General features: G+C 39.9%; 1 protein-coding gene across 3 annotated transcripts in view; it reads left to right on the top strand.

Moving 5' to 3' along the window:
• LOC124875296 (metabotropic glutamate receptor 4-like) overlaps positions 1-16,634 on the top strand; it is a 302,423-nt gene that overhangs the window by 67,565 nt on the left and 218,224 nt on the right. For all 3 annotated transcript variants that reach the window (XM_047377387.1, XM_047377369.1, XM_047377378.1), the window contains one exon: positions 11,564-12,552. In XM_047377387.1, the coding sequence (XP_047233343.1) occupies positions 12,019-12,552 (534 nt within the window). In that variant the 5' untranslated portion in view covers positions 11,564-12,018. The remainder of the gene's footprint in view (positions 1-11,563; positions 12,553-16,634) is intronic.

Genomic DNA, 16,634 nt, shown 5'->3' on the forward strand with positions numbered 1-16,634 from the left:
TCCCACTGGGAAACCTTGGTTCCTGCCATCCATGTCGATGGTAAACTGACACACACCAACTACATATGCATTGTTGCAAGCCACCTACAGCCTTTAATGGAAACAGGCAGTTGGCTTTTTGGTGCAGGAAAATACGCCATGCCAAAAGGCAAAAAAAAGACTTGATTTTAAGGTACACAATGGCGAGCTTGAGGAGTTGACATGCCTCCAATTTCCACAGGGATGTGTTGGACAAACAAGTAAGATCCACACAGGTTCTTTCTTACAATTTACACAACCCTCAGGATGACAAGTCTGGAGGGATCATGGCTGTTTTGGCAGCAAAAGGTTGTTGGGACCCAGCCATGGATTTCAACATTAAACTCCGGTACAAACTCTTCTGGAACTTTTCAAAATAAAGTGCATTAACCTTCTTCCGGCACAGCCAGGAAACGGGATAACTGCGGACTTTCTGTGACGCCACTACCCAAATAAAAGCACAGCTGTTGCTACATCCGCTCTCTTTCCACACGGCCTCTAGTGGGACCGGTCAGGAGAGACCCAGCACGGTAATGTCTTTTGCTGGCAAAAAGACATAAACTCTTCAAACTGGATCCAAGAGTGTCATAAGATCACGTGATCATATGCACAAGTTAAGTATGAGTGAAGCACTGTTTGTGTACCTGGTGATTTCATTCATAAAGAGGGGAAATTAAGGTATAAGCATTGCTTACTTTCTCTCCGAGGCCTGCCGAAACTGTCGCAGAGAAATCCCCAGTAGAAAAACTGTTTCTACAAGCCAAGTCTGAAGGAAGGACAACGGCCCGCATCACCGTGGTTATGGTAATGAACAGCTGGTTGACGGACAGAACGAGCTGTCTTTCAAGCCACAGCTCCGGAGGTCAGGTTAGCTGAAAGCTAACCTCTTGTTGACTGTGGACGTTTTTTCAAACTTCGCCCCTTGGACAATGTTCCCTCAGCATGGTCAGAGGTTAGGTTTGGGCAGAAAAATAATAGAAAGATTTAGATTGAAATGATCTAAACGTTTTTCATCTTATGAAGTTTGGTTTTGTTTGTGTGAAACTTGGCTATCTTAGTGCTAGCAGGCTATCTGCAGCACACGTGCCCTGTTTGTGTTCTGTGTTTGTGTTTTTAAAGTTAAGTCAAACTTTACTTCAAGGGTGATTTTAAACACAGAAGATTGCTCATAACGCGCCGTCCGTGCTTATGCATTTTAACCCTTATATTAACCGAGGTATTTTAAAGGTATGTGTTTGTTTCTGGTGCTAAGCTATCAGCTTCTTTTGTTAGCTCAACGCTAACCGGTAAGAACACGTGCTTGCTACTAAAGAGTACCGTATTTTCCGCACTATAAGGCGCACCGGATTATAAGGCGCACCTTCAATGAATGGCCTATTTTAGAACTTTTTTCATATATAGGGCACACCGGATTATAAGGCGCATAGAATAGAAGCTACTGCAGTCAAACGTTTGATTGGGGTTGCATTATGCATCCACTAGATGGAGCTGTGCTAAAGAGAATGTCAACAAAACAGTCAGATAAGTCAGTCAAACTTTATTAATACACTACAAACCAGCGTTCTGATAACTCCATTCACTCTCATGGTAAGGTCTCCTCTACATAGAATTCTATTGAATAGAGCCAACCGCACGCTAGGAATGCATTGGAGTCTATGAAGTTGAAGTTGAAATCAAACGTTAGTTAAAACGTGAAAGGGAACTTTTCCCTGATTCAGTAAACACGTAAAAGAAACAGTTTGATGCACTAAATCAAACGTTAGTATTGTTAACCTTTCCTGTTTCTGTCCCCTGACCGTAGTCTGATGACACAGGGGAGACGCTTTCTCCAGGGCCGAAGTTTACTAGTTTCCTTGGGGTTAACTCCCTCACTCATACATTGCTGAGTTGAGCATGAAGAAACAGCATCAAAACACTGAGTTGTTGACGAGATTCGGGGTTCTTTTTAATGACTTTGCAACACGTAAAAACACAGGGCTTACAGACTCATACACCGCTGCTCCGGTCGCCGTCTCTACCCACCCCACACACACAATAATACCGACGTCACTCCTTCACTCTTGATTCTCAGCTACGGCAGCACACAGCGCCACCTCTGTCCGGAGGAGTAATGTCAACATCTTCCATACACACACACGAAACATACACCCCACACACTGAGCTTCTAATCACATATAGTTCAGGCAATTCCGGCAACAGTACATTCAAACGTTATACAAACACAAGTGGTGTTGGACTAGGAGTAAGCACAGTACAGGTGTTTACCGCTATTACTTTGGCGACACCCCTGACTATGGTAGCCGTAATGCTGCAAGCGGTGCGGCTTTGTAGTTTACCAGTCGTACTGAAACATTTTGACAGAGCGCCGTGTACAACCAGTATGGATCAACCAATTAACCAATTGATCCATAAATAAGGCGCTCCGGATTACAAGGCGCACTGTAATTTTTTGAAAAAATTAAAGGTTTTTAAGTGCGCCTTATAGTGCGGAAAATACGGTATTGTAATGGAAATTCTTTTATTAAATGTTCCAAAGTGTATGACCTTTAGGTTACCTCACTCCTCAGAACATCTGTTAGAGGATGAAGCTGTAAAAGCCATTATCAGAAGTTTAATGGATAATACCCATCATTTAGGGTGATGCCTCATGAAGAGCCGATGGTTTGTTCCTAGATAACTTTGTCACCTCTGAACCCAAGGAGGGTCTGGAGCCATAAAACACAGACTCTTTGAAGTTGAGATAACACTGTCATGTTTGGTATAAATACTGTGTGTAAATGTTGATCGGGGCTCTGCTTCACTGACTAACCTCAGTAACAGGGTCTTTAAACGCTTAATGCCTTTGAAAAGTCCAGATTTTCTCTTGTTGTGAGTCAACTTCTCTCACACTTTGATAAGAAAATTCCACTACAGTATTTAACAGAAAGGTTGTTAGTTTTCAAGCTAGTGAATAATAGTTCCTAAACATTATTTTACTAAATCTAATAACTAAGTATACACCATTAAGCCCCATTTCTCCAGAAAGATTTGGCTCTTTCCAAAATATTCCCTTAATAATATTTCTTCAAATATTATTTTAATAAATAAAGGCAGCTAATGAGACACTGTTGAGAAATGGTCATCCAGAAGGTTGGTTTTATTCAGCACATCATTATTTAAAACATTATTTTATTAAAATAATATTTTATCTGATCTTGCATTGTGAATGGTTGTCTAAACGTTTGCTGATTATTGCCTAAGTTGGTTCCAAGACTAACTTAACTTCACTTTCAGATTCTTCAAGATAATGCTTGGTTCTTAAACATAAATAACATTGCATGGTAATGTTGCATCACTCTTTCGGTCATGGTTTTCAACCTTCATTGATCAACTTGTTTATATTGTACATAGCCCATTAGTCTTCTCTATTCTTTAATTCTGCTTGGTAGTTAGTTGGATTGTTTTAGCATAGTAAAGTGTTTGTTAATTAAAATATGTTTGACTTTGAGTTGACCTATTTTTGTTAATAAATTCTTGTATTTTAAGAAATTGTGTGAATTCATTCCATGTGTGTGCAGAGTTTATGCTGTTCAATAATGTCAGAGCTCATCTCACACCTTTCTATTTTGTCCTAATACCATCGACTTACTGGGCTGGTATTCACAGGACAACCCTTAACAGACCCAAATATTATTTGATAAAATATAAAAATATTAATATTAAATATTAAATAATATTCTCAGATTAATAATCACAACAAGGGGGGACAACACGCTTTTGGCAGGTGGTCACAATTTTAGGCCTGAGTAATGTAGAGGATCACAAGTATAACAAGCAGATATTAACTTGTTAATAAATTAGGCTACTGGCTTAGATAGATAGCCAACAGTTGGCTATCTATCTATGTCTGAATAGACATGCTGTGCAGGAGGTGTCGATGAGCTTCTTTCTGTCACCTGGCAAGCAGTGTGCACCAACAAGTCTATTACTCTAAGCTCCATAAAGCAAAAGAGAACTGAAAACTACACCTTGAATGGTAACCAACCCGTGTCTGTTCAACACATTTCATCGAAATTACAGATTTACCCTGATCACAAGCTAAATATCTTAGCTCAATGCAGAAATGTTCATGTATTTGTGAACCTTTGCCCAAGGCACCATTGGTTAAAGATTTACATGGACAGGATATGGTAGAGTGGATGTGTTTTGTAGTTGTTCTACGTCGGAGAATATCACATTCAGTGAACATGTTTGTTGTGAAAAGTGTTGGAAGCAGCACTAAGGATTATTTTTCTCAGAACTTTCAGAAACATAAAAAAGTCCTTCCATGCAGTAAACATTGTGCAGAACAGAATAAATACCAAACCTAAAGCTAGAACAAACACATAAGCCTGCTTACAGCTGACCAGAGCACTGACATGTGGGCATTGAAGTGCTCCATTAACTAAAGACTTTATCTCATTCTCGGCTGTGATCATATTGGCCTTTGGGGCCTAAGTATCTCCTCTGCTGAAGCATAACAGGCAAAAACAGCAGCTCCCCATTGGGTTAGGATGTCACTGTCAGACAAAAGCGTCGCTCCGCTCTGATGGACTTATTAGTGGGATGCATGTCATTGCAGGGGCTTTGCAGTGATGGCAGGATCTTAAAGTGACTTGTGTGTCTCGCTACATTTCTTTTGCAGATTGAATAATACATGCCATCATCACATAATAAGGCTGAAGAGTAAAATCATCACATTTATGGCAGTTATTTATCACACACTGGGCTCAAGTATAAGAGGATTATCTAGCAATTATATAAAGACTCTTGTTCCATTAATAGCATATTTATGGGGACACAAATTAAGAAATTTGAGGCACTTTCCGTTTTTTATGTACATTTCAAATAAAATCATTCCAAAAGTGTGAGAACAAGATTTTGAGTTAGCTTTATAATCTCTATGATGTATTTTTCGTTCATACTGAATGATGCAATAATAAAGGAGGAATTAGTTAAAAAAAAAACAAAAACAAAAAACCTTTTTTTAGAAAGACAACTCCTGATTTCTGGCCATGTTTTCACAGAAACAGTCTGGCGTTGTGGGAGTTTGATTATCACTTTGGCTTAGTGTTTGTTGGCCGACTCGAAGCTGTCAAGTGATTCAGTATAAACACTTCCTTCTTGGTGATCTTTGAATATTTGGTGAAGGAAATGCACTTGTGCAAACTGTATCCAATGATTTTTAGATCTCTAAATTTTAAGTCACAATCAGAAGCTTTGGCCTTTTGTTGGGACTTTATACAAATTAGAAACTGTTAATAATAATAATAATTATGTTTCACTCAGTGCAGAGACCTCTCCTCCGAAGTCTCCTTTGTAAAAACAATGTCTACACCAACGTTAGGAATAAGTGACTTTTTATCAGCAACCACTCAAGATGGGGATATTATAAAAATGTGGTAAGAACTCGGTAATAACTTGTTTCGCCTTTAGTTTCCTTCAAGCAAAAAAAAAAAAAAAAGTTTGCTTAAATTTAGGCACAAATAAGTCTACAATTGTTAAATACAAAGCATGATTTCATTGTCAGTGAAACTTTCAATAGAGTAGGAGTTTAACTCTGTCATCCTTCTATGTGGTAGTGCTCACAGCAGCAGGGGACTAAGTGAAGAGAAAACTGGAGCACCTCCTCATAGTTAGGGCAGCCAGTACAGTATCTGTGTTGATTCTGCTATTTCCCCCGTCTCCCCCATCCCTCCAACTCTCCGCTATCTGCAGACAGCTGATGTTTATCTGCTCTGCCCATCTGGGCCTTGTGACTGAACATCTGGTAAAGCTGCTACTCTGTATGCACTGTTCTGCGACTAATGACAGTAAAGGGGCAACGCTGTTCACCCCTTCAGAAATAGCCAGAGAGGCTGAAAAGACTTCATCCTAAGATGTCAATGCTCATTCTTTGAGACTACTTCCAGAGTACCTGGCTACTGGCCAGCATTCAAAAATGCCTCTTCTACAGCTATTGATTAGGTTCTTTTTAAAGTTCCGTGTCTGCATTTTGCAAAACTTAATATCCCTGACAAAATATTGTATAGAAAGGGAATGCTGGACATCCTCATCTTTATGCATCTAGTACTGTAGTTTAGATAAGGTTACCATGGATCTTTTGAAAATGACAAGAAATTCATTAATGAGGGCATTGTAACTCAGGGGCACCATATACGATGAACAAGGCCCTAATGGAAAACTGGACAAAATGATTTGCAAATGTGACAGTAATAACCCGGAAATGAAATTGTTTGATCTATTGTTATGATATTCAAATGCTGTCTTCACTGCTGAACATTTATTCACCTTGGCATGCCAAATGCCTAAAGTTGTTTCTAGTGATGGTAGTCTGACTACACATTCTGATTAATTCAGCAAGTAATTTATTTCACCACAACCTGCCGGAGTATTGTTGCTAACCACATTTCTGTACCCGACATTGCATAGCTAACACAGCAGGACAATTGACCATGTCACACAGCCCAAATAATTTGAGACTGGTTTCTTGAACATAACAATGAGCTTACTATACTTAATGTCCTCCACACACACCAGATCTAAAAGCAATAGAGCACCTTTGGGGTAATGGCAAATATGATTCACATCAAGGATCTCCAGCTGACAAATCTGCCGCAGCTGCATGATGCCATCATGTCAATATGGACCAAAATCTCAGAGGAATGTTTCTAACACTGATAAATCCATGTCATGAAGAATTAAGGCAGTTCTGAAGGCAAACAGGTGATATAACCTGGTCTAGAACCAGGTTAGATCCAAGGTGTACCTAATAAAGTGGTAAGTTGGTGTAGATCAAGATATGTAATGAACATAACCTCTTTTCATTCATGACACCTCTGTAAAACATTACATGCTTTTGTTTAATGGTGGCTGAAAAGCAGGATTTGCTCCATCATCATTACCCAGACTCCCCTTTTTAAAACATTATCATTTTACTTTTCAGTGTGTTAATTTCCAAAATGTTTTACATAAAAGTCAGGGCAAAATGAATATCCTATCCTTGTCCTTAAGGCTTCTCATGGAATGAAATGCTGCGCAGGGACTGCTTGGCTTTCATCCATTATGAATGCTTTGTTTTAGGAGGATGATTTCTAAAGGAGTGATATAAATATCTCCTCTTGGTTGCAAGAAGCAGCTCACAAAAGGACACTTTGTTGTTTAATTTGGAGCCCAAAGTTGAATAAAGCAAAGACGTACAAGTGACAATGAGACAGTAAAGCGCTCTATGTTTTGTGAGTGGTAGCAAATCTCTTGACACCTTCACTTCAGAGATCTGGCTGTACAAAAGCATACTCAAGGTTAGGGTAAAAAATGTTGCAAAGTCCTTACACCCAATCGGTGTCTTTCTGTGTCCATTAAAATAATTGCAAATTATCACAACTCCAAAGTGATGGGTTTGACAGCTTGTGCAATGTAGTGCAACTTTGTCATCCTGAATGAAATTCTGCCCCTTGTGTCTTCTGTTACCGGTCATCCCACAGCAGGAGGACAGTATGTTAGCACACAGAGCCAGCATGGGGTGAAGCTTGGCAGATGTGTGTTTGTGTAAATGTAATGGTCAATTAGAAAATAAATGGATAGGTACAGACTTTCCCCATTATGTTCAGATCCATCACTTCTTTTGTGTGAAACTAAAAAGTAGCCATGTGTACACTCAAAAATGCACCTATAAGGTATTGTTTGTTGTTATTAAAATGTATACAGGCTCTTGCAAAAGTATTTTAACCATTTGAACCTTTTCACATTTTGTTATGTTATAACCTTAAACTTTAAAATTTTTTTTGGAATTCATTGTAGTAGAACAAATGAAGTAGCATGTAATTGCAAGAGGATGTAACTGCAAAACATGGGTAGGACCTCCACAGGAAACATGTGACCTCTGTCACCTGACTCAAAAATACAACGGTTACAACAATAGACAATTCTTTTTTTTATGTAGTATCAGCCCTAATTTCTTGTCTATTTTTCTTGTCACAGTTACAAACAGTTAAAATGTTCTTTGCTCAACAATTATGTATATTTTCTAGGAAACGGAAAATAAAACATTTCCCAGCATCTGCTATTTAGAATTTCATATTGAAAATCTCAGAATAACTCAAACCACTAACCAATAAATATAACATCAGCTACAAACACATGACAATTATATTTTTTAAATAAGTTTTTTGCATGTTCTTACCATTTGGACAACAATTAATCTATGGGTCTTAAATAAAGTTCATTTCTGAATTTCATTTCTATAAAAAAACAAACCTATATGTCTGAATCTGTGTTTTTGAGTCACATGAGATGTTTCTTGAGGACATTTCCTATGCTCTGCAGCTAGACCAGTCTCAGTAAATGTGAAGTGTAAGTATAAAAGCATGCATGATTTTCCAGATTTTTAAAGAAAATAAAAATGTCTGAAAAACATAGGATTAGTATTCACCTCAGGGTGAATATGTTGTGAAACCACCTTTGCTGTAACCTCTACAAGTCTTCTAATCCTTTTCCCATTATTTCCTTGAAAAATTACTCAAGTTCTGTCAGATTGTAATAAGAACATCTATGAACAATATTTTTGAAGGCTTTCTACAATTTCTCAGTTGGTCTCAGGTGTGCAATTTGACTAGATTATTTTAACACAAGAATATGCTTTGATCTAAACCATTCCAAAGTCGCTTTGGCTTTATGTTAAGAGTGTTCTCCTGCTGGCAGGTGAGCCATTGTCCCAGTTTCTTTTGCAGTCTTTTGCAACCTCCAACATGTTTTCTTATAAGATTGCTCTGTATTCTGCTCCACCCAACTTGTATCCACTCTTACCAACTTCCTTGGTCAAGAAAAGCATTCCCATAGCATGGTTCTGCTGCCACCATGTTTCACCAGATTTGTGGATTGCACAATAATTGTTGTCCTGTTGACATATTATCCCTCCTGGCCTATGGGTCTCCACAGCTCCTCTAGAATTACAATCTGCCTCTTGGCTTATTCTCAACAATTTTTTCCCTAATCTGTCTTTTGTGCTTCTTGGTCTTTGTGGTGCTCTTTGTTCACTATTTGCTTTAATACATCTCTGATGCCTTCACAGAACGGTTGTATTTACACTGAGATACACTGGTGGACTTTGTAAATAGGTGACTTCTGAAGGCAATTATTTACACTGAAGTTTTATTTAAGGATATCAGGGTTATCGGGTTAAAAATAAATGTACATCACTCGTTTCAGATATTTATTCAAAAACACTTTTAAAAACCATACATTCATTGATTATTGGGAAAATCATTTTGACATGCCTCGTACTCGTCGTGTTCCGCTTGATCCAGGACCAGGTCGCGGGGACAGCAGACTCAGTAGAGACACCCAGACTTCCCTCTCCCCAGACACTAATGTGGAGGAGCAGCAGCTCCTGCCAGTTGGCCAAGCTCTCTAAGTGAGTTCCTGGCCACCCTATAGGGGAATCTTATTTCAGCTGCTTGTATCCGTGATCCTGTTCTTTCAGTCTTGACCCAAAGTTCATGGACATAGGTGAGGGCAAGAATGTAGACTGACCGGTAAATCGAGAGCTTTGCTTTTTGGCTCTGCTCTCTCCTTACCACGATGGACCGGCACAGCGTCCCCATTACTGTGACAGACGCACCGATCTGTCTGTCAATCTCCTGCTCCATTCTCCCCTCACTCGTAAACAAGAACCCAAGATACCTGAACTCCTCCACTTCAGGTTGGAGGCAGGAACTCCCCTCCAACCTGAAGAGGGCAAGCCACCCTTTTCAAGTCGAAAGCCATGGTCTCGGACTTGGAGGAGCTGATCTTCATCCTAGCCGCTAGTGCATGCAGTAGGTCTTGGCTAGCAGGGGCCAGCGGGACCACGTCATCTGCAGAAAGAAGAGACGAAATCCCCCTCCGGGGATCTGGTTTGGGTGCCTAGAAATCCTAATAAAGGGCCCCCAACTCTGTACTCCTGGAGCACCCCCCACAGGGCACCACAAGGGACACATTGGCATGCCCTCTCCAGATCCACAAAACACATGTGGACCGGTTGGGAAAATTCCCGTGTACCCTCAAATACCCTGCAGAGGGTGTAGAGCTGGTCTAGTGTTCCACGACGGGGACGAAAACCACACTGTTTCTCCTGAAGCCGAGTTTCGACTATCAGCCGGGCTCTCCTCTACAATACCCTGGCATAGGCCTTACCAGCGAGGCTGCGGAGTGTGATCCCCTGTAGTTGAAACACACCCTGGACCATCAACCCGGTCTGCCAGTCCAGAGGTAATGTACCTGACCACCACGCAATGTTGAAGAGGCGTATTGGCCACGACAGCCCCTCAACATCCAGAGACTTGAGGTTCTCGGGGCGGATCTCCTCCACCCCTGAAGCCTTGCCTCCATGGTGGCAAGACTTTGGAGGTGGATCTTATCCACCCCGAAACGTTGCCACCGTGGAGCTTTTGACCACCTTTGTGCCTTCAGCCTGGGTGATGAACAAATCCAACTCCAAGTCCCCAGTCTCTGCTTCCACCCGGGCAGGCGTGATGGTAGGATTGAGGAGATTCTTGAGGTACTCCTTCCACCGCCCAATAATGTCCCCAGTCGAGGTCAGCAGCCCCCCCCCCCCCCCTCCCAGACAATATAGCCTCTATGATCATTCGGGCACTCAAACGCCTCCACCACACCCTCCACCACATTATGGTGGCAGTTCAAGGATGGGTTTTGACATGCCATTTTTTGCTAAAATGTAAATGAACTTGTGACGGATACTCCTTTTTATATAGTTTTACTTTTTCAGAGATGCCCGCCTCATTTCCTGAGAAACACGCTTCTTGGTTGAATAAGAATTTAAAATCTGAATTAGCCAGACGTCCGGAAGATTTTGGACCTACAGTCACAGTGTGTGCCACTTTGTGATGGTCTGCTATATAAAATTCTAATAAAATAGGTTGAAGTTTGTGGTTGTGAGATGGAAAGATATAGCAAAGTTGGAGATCACTGTAATTAAGGAACTCAGGACGGATAACCACTATTATTACAGAGTGTAGTTGTTACTAACAGAATACTATGTGCACACAGAGGAATGCTGTTTTTTAAATTATCAGAACATCACACTAATAATTTATTGCTGTACTTTATAATCTTTTGGTAAAAGACTCTGCAGACAGAGAAGTGTGCAGTTATGACGCTTATAGATGTATGCCAAACAACAAATCATTTATGCTCAAGGAACATAGAAATAATTCATTGCAATGCATTGAAAGCAGCCAAGGCATTTGTACAATGCAGAATAGATTTGCTGTGCAGTTCTCTGGGTATTATTTCTGCTGGAATTTAAGGATCCAGAAAAAAAGACTGAGACTTTAACTGTGTAGTTCTGAATATGACTGCATGGATACAGAGAGCATGACAGAGCAGCTTGTCTCACACCACTTTGTAAGTAAACACATCTTTATCGAAACAATGTGAATGAGATTCCATTTTATTGCTCTCTTCCACCTATTTCCATAATTTACAGTGTCTGCTGTTTTCTTCATTGTGTCCCTCCTTCTCATTGCAGGAGCCTAAAGTGGATGCCACTGTGACATTCTATCTGCTTGACACACCAAGAGAGTTGAACGTAATTGTGTGCTCCAGGAAAAACCAGAAAAGAGAGGCAAGCTTCCCATCTTTGTTCTTGCCTTATGAGAGCAGTCTCTCTGGACTCCGCTTCAGCACACTCTGCACTGTTTAGTTGCTGCATGTATCCACCACTATCAGGTATAAGCAAGGACTAAAACACAAAGAGAGAACAAAAAAAAGTAGGTAAACAGAGCAAAGCGGCATAATTAGTGCTACTGACTTTGTGTCAGAGCAAGAAACCATGAGAAGAGACCTTTGAAGACAACTGTGCTCTGAAAAGCATTGCAGCTAACCTCCAGGACATTTTTATGTGTGTGGGGGTATATGTGTACACGCCTCTGTCATTTTCAAAGGAACTGAATTTGTGTTTTGATGCAGATTTAGCCTTTCATTATGACTCTACAAGGAGGCTTTGAGAGACTGTGGAGTGGGTGCCATAGAAAGCTTTTCTGTTGGCTCTTGCTTCTGGCTTGTTATTGTTTGATCACCTCGGCAGCTAAGCCCAAAATGCCAGGCCACACACACCTCAACTCAATACGTATCGATGGGGACATATCTCTGGGCGGACTTTTCCCAGTACATGCAAGAGGGAATGATGGCAAAGCCTGCGGAGAGCTAAAGAAGGAGAAAGGGATCCATAGGCTGGAGGCCATGTTGTTTGCCCTGGATCGTATCAATAATGACAACGAGCTGCTGCCTAATATTACTCTGGGAGCCCGCATCCTTGACACGTGCTCCCGGGACACCCATGCTCTGGAACAGTCGCTGACATTTGTCCAGGCATTGATTGAGAAAGACTCGACTGATGTGAAGTGTCTCAGCGGAGGGCCACCCATCATCACTAAGCCAGAGCGAGTGGTCGGAGTGATTGGTGCCTCCGCCAGCTCCGTGTCAATCATGGTAGCCAATATTTTGCGGCTCTTTAAGGTAAGTTTTCTATTATTTACACTTCTTACTTTTTCTGTATTTTCTTGGCTTTTCAGAGCTGAATTATTTGACAAACCAACATACATTACTTGCCGTAGAATGAACAGTATACTATCAGAACTTAATGAAAAAAGAAATTGTCTGGTGACAATGAGCCAAATTTCAGCTTAACTGGTACTTTCAACCTCTGTCTTTAATGGTACATACTCAATTGTTTAATTATAGAAGTTATTTGGAATTTTCAGAAGGGGAAATACCTACATAGGATCTACATCTACACACAGACTTCTTTACCAAGGCTAGCAGCACTAATTATGATGAAAGCTAATATATGTCAAAGATAATTTAAAATGTAAACTCCATTATTTGGTCTGTTTCTAAAATAAGTAAAACCTATGTGTGTGCTCTCAGTATGCCTTGCTCCTAATATAAACAGTTTTGCCAAGAAGTCTAGAAATAAATGTTTAATGGCTATGATAATATAATTATTAAAAGAAACAGATTGGTGCATCTCCAGTAAAAACAATGTAAAAACTGGTTATGATGTACAGTTGTACATGTCATACCTATATGATTACACTTCTGCAGGTTATGTTCCTATCTTGTTTCTTTCGACCTTATCAGCTGCCCTACCTTCTGCCATTTTTTTTTATGATGTCCAGACAACTGGCCGCTAATCATTACACTATAATTCCCCATACTAATGACATTAATTCACCCTAGAATCTCAGACTAACTCAATGCTGCTTCTAATTATTTCAAGGCTGCCATGCATGGCTCCACAAGCTCATTGGACTTCTTGTGAATATAATATACCAAATAAGCTTTATGTTGCATTAGGCCTATGGATGGAAGCTTAAACAACATTTCTAATGTCAGCTGTACACTTACCGCACTATACCGCACATACACGCATGGACAAAATTGTTGGTACCCCTCGGTTAATGAAAGAAAAACCCACAATGGTCACAGAAATAACTTGAATATGACAGAGGTAATGATGAATAAAAATGTTATGAAAATGAACAAATGAAAGTCAGACATTGCTTTTCAAACATGCTTCAACAGAATTATTTTCAAAAATAAACTCATGAAACAGGCCTGGATAAAAATGATGGTACACCTGAAAATAATGTGACCAAAGGGACATGTTAAATCAAGGTACTCGTACTTGTACTCGTCGTCTTCCGGTGGAGAAGCGGCTCTACTCCGAGCCCCTCCAGGATGGCCGAGCTCCTCACCCTATCTCTAAGGGAGTGCCCGGCCACCCTACGGAGGAAGCTCATTTCCGCCGCTTGTATCCGGGATCTCGTTCTTTCGGTCATAAATCAAGGTCTGTACACTAATTAGCATCACAGGTGTCTACATTCTTGTAATCAGTCAGTGGGCCTATATATAGGGCTACAGGTAGTCACTGTGCTGTTGGGTGACATGGTTTGTACCACACTCAACATGGACCAGAGGAAGCAAAGGAAAGAGTTGTCTCAGGAGATTCGAAAGAAAATTATAGACAAGCCTGTTAAAGGTAAAGGTTATAAGACCATCTCCAAGCAGCTTCATGTTCCTGAGACTACAATTGCACATATTATTCAGTAATTTAAGATCCATGGGATTAGAGCCAACCTCCCTGGACGTGGCCGCAGGAGGAACATTGACGACAAAACAAAGAGACAGATAACACGAACGGTAACAAAAGAGCCCTGAAAAACCTCTAAAGAGATTAAAGGTGAACTTCAAGCTCAAGGCACCATCCGACGTTGTTTGAGGCAAAGTGGACTGAATGGGAGACAACCAAGGAGAACAACATTGTTGAAAACAAATCATAAAAAAGCCAGACTGGAATTTGCCAAACTACATGTTGACAAGCCACAAAGCTTCTGGGAGAATGTCCAATGGACAGATGAGACAAAAATGTAACTTTTTGGCAAGGCACATCAGCTCTATGTTCACAGACAGGAAAATGAAGCATATGAAGAAAAGAACACCGTCCCTACTGTGAAAAATGGAGGAGGCTCTGTTATGTTCTGGGGCTGCTTTGCTGCCTCTGGCACAGGGTGTCTTGAACACCCAAGAATGGCTAAGAGGAAAACATTGGACTATTCTGAAGGCCTTCTATGAGCCCTGACCTAAATCCTATTGAGCATCTTTGGAAGGAGCTGAAACATGCTGCCTGGAAAAGGCACCCTTCAAACCTGAGACAACTGGAGCAGTTTGCTCATGAGGACTGGGCCAAAATTCCTGCTGAGAGGTGCAGAAGTCTCATTGACAATTATAGGAATCGTTTGATTGTAGTGATTGCCTCAAAAGGTTGTGCAACAAAATATTAAGTGAAGGGTACCATCATTTATGTCCAGGCCTGTTTCATGAGTTTATTTTTTGAAATAATTCTATTGAAGCATGTTTGAAAAGCAATGTCTGACTTTCATTTGTTAATGTTTATAGAATTTTTGTTCATTATTACCTTTGTCACATTCAAGTTATTTCTGTGACCATTGTGGTTTTTCTTTCATTAACCGAGGGGTACCAACAATTTTGTCCACGTGTGTATGTGCGGTATAGTGCGGTAAGTATACAGCTGACATTAGAAATTTTGTTTAAACTTCCATCCATAGGCCTAATGCAACATAAAACTTATGTGGTATATTATATTCACAAGAAGACCAATGAGCTTGTGGAGTCATGCATGGCAGCCTTGAAATAATTTTAAAAAGTCATACCACCGAGGCAAAAGAATGCATAAACTTTGTTAAAGTGTTATTTTACAGCAGGTAAAAAATGTCTGCTGATGTAATAAAAAAACCCCTGCTCTTGACAAACATTGTATGTGTTCCAATGATAATTAGCTTCAACTGCAACTTTTTTTCTCTGTGTCTGAGCCAAATGAAGAAGAGACTGAAGTTTCTTTTTAATTGTACATCAGGATTTTTTATTTTCCTTTCATCCACCACATACACAACATTAACATGAGGTGGCTTTTTGGGACCAACCTGATTTAAGAAAACTAACTGTAGACAGACTTTTACAGTTTGACAGGTGTGACAGATGGTGTTCTTAGAATAGTGTTTTGACAGTTACTGTAATGCAGTGTAACCTTCACAATTACAACATCGACTGCATATATGGAGAAAAGTCCCAACCCACTAATATAACTTATGATATTCTCATGATTTAATTGGGTAAGGCCCATGCAGACCTGAATAGAAATTATAGTGTCTTTTTGAATTATGCCAGAATTGTGGTGTTATAAATGTTAGTTTTTGTCACAAATAGTGAATCATTACTGTTGTGATACAGTCAGATTGCTCACAGAATGCTTTTAAATTGCTAGGTTGGGTAGCTATATGATTTTAAATTTGAGGTGAAGATTTTGCTATCAATTAATTTCTCTCCAGGGGCTATTTTTTGTTGGTTGAGGCCTGAGTTCAGCATCCAAATGTGATGTTATTACTCTTTGGCAAGTTTTGGATGCATTCTCTGCTCCCTTGTGTTTGGTGTTTGTCTTTCAAGCTTTTTGGCTTTTTTTCAGTTTTGATCATGAAAATGAATGTAACTATGTATAAATACAATTAGCAAATGAAACAATAAGTTTTGTTAAGTTATATAAATGTCAATATACAAAAAGAAAATAAAACTGGTAAACATTGTTTATCTAATATGAATTTCTTTAAATGCTAAACATTTGTAAAAAGGATTACTTTTCAGTTGACTCTAGTGAAAAGGACAAGACAGGGAAACATCCTCAAAGCTTCTACTGGTGAGCAAAAACAAGTAATACAATGTGTACCATTTGCTCTATTCATGCAAGGTTCTACTTTCTAAAGGGGCCTATAGAGGATAAAACCTAACCCACCTGCTGTGACATTGATTCAACTCTGTTGCCATTTCAAGGGCCAACATACAGCACAAGTGAGTACATGAAGGTGAACGTTACATGTGTATTGCAGAAAAGCCTGACTGATATGTCACAAGTAAGTTAGAATATATTTTACACTCCCACATCCTAGTTGCTGCTTCAGACATCACAGGATGAACTATTTATGCTAGTCTTTTTTTTAGCAGCATGCACACACTTGTCACACAAC

This window comes from Girardinichthys multiradiatus, chromosome 1 (genome assembly GCF_021462225.1).
Source record: "Girardinichthys multiradiatus isolate DD_20200921_A chromosome 1, DD_fGirMul_XY1, whole genome shotgun sequence".
Taxonomy (NCBI): Eukaryota; Metazoa; Chordata; class Actinopteri; order Cyprinodontiformes; family Goodeidae; genus Girardinichthys; species Girardinichthys multiradiatus.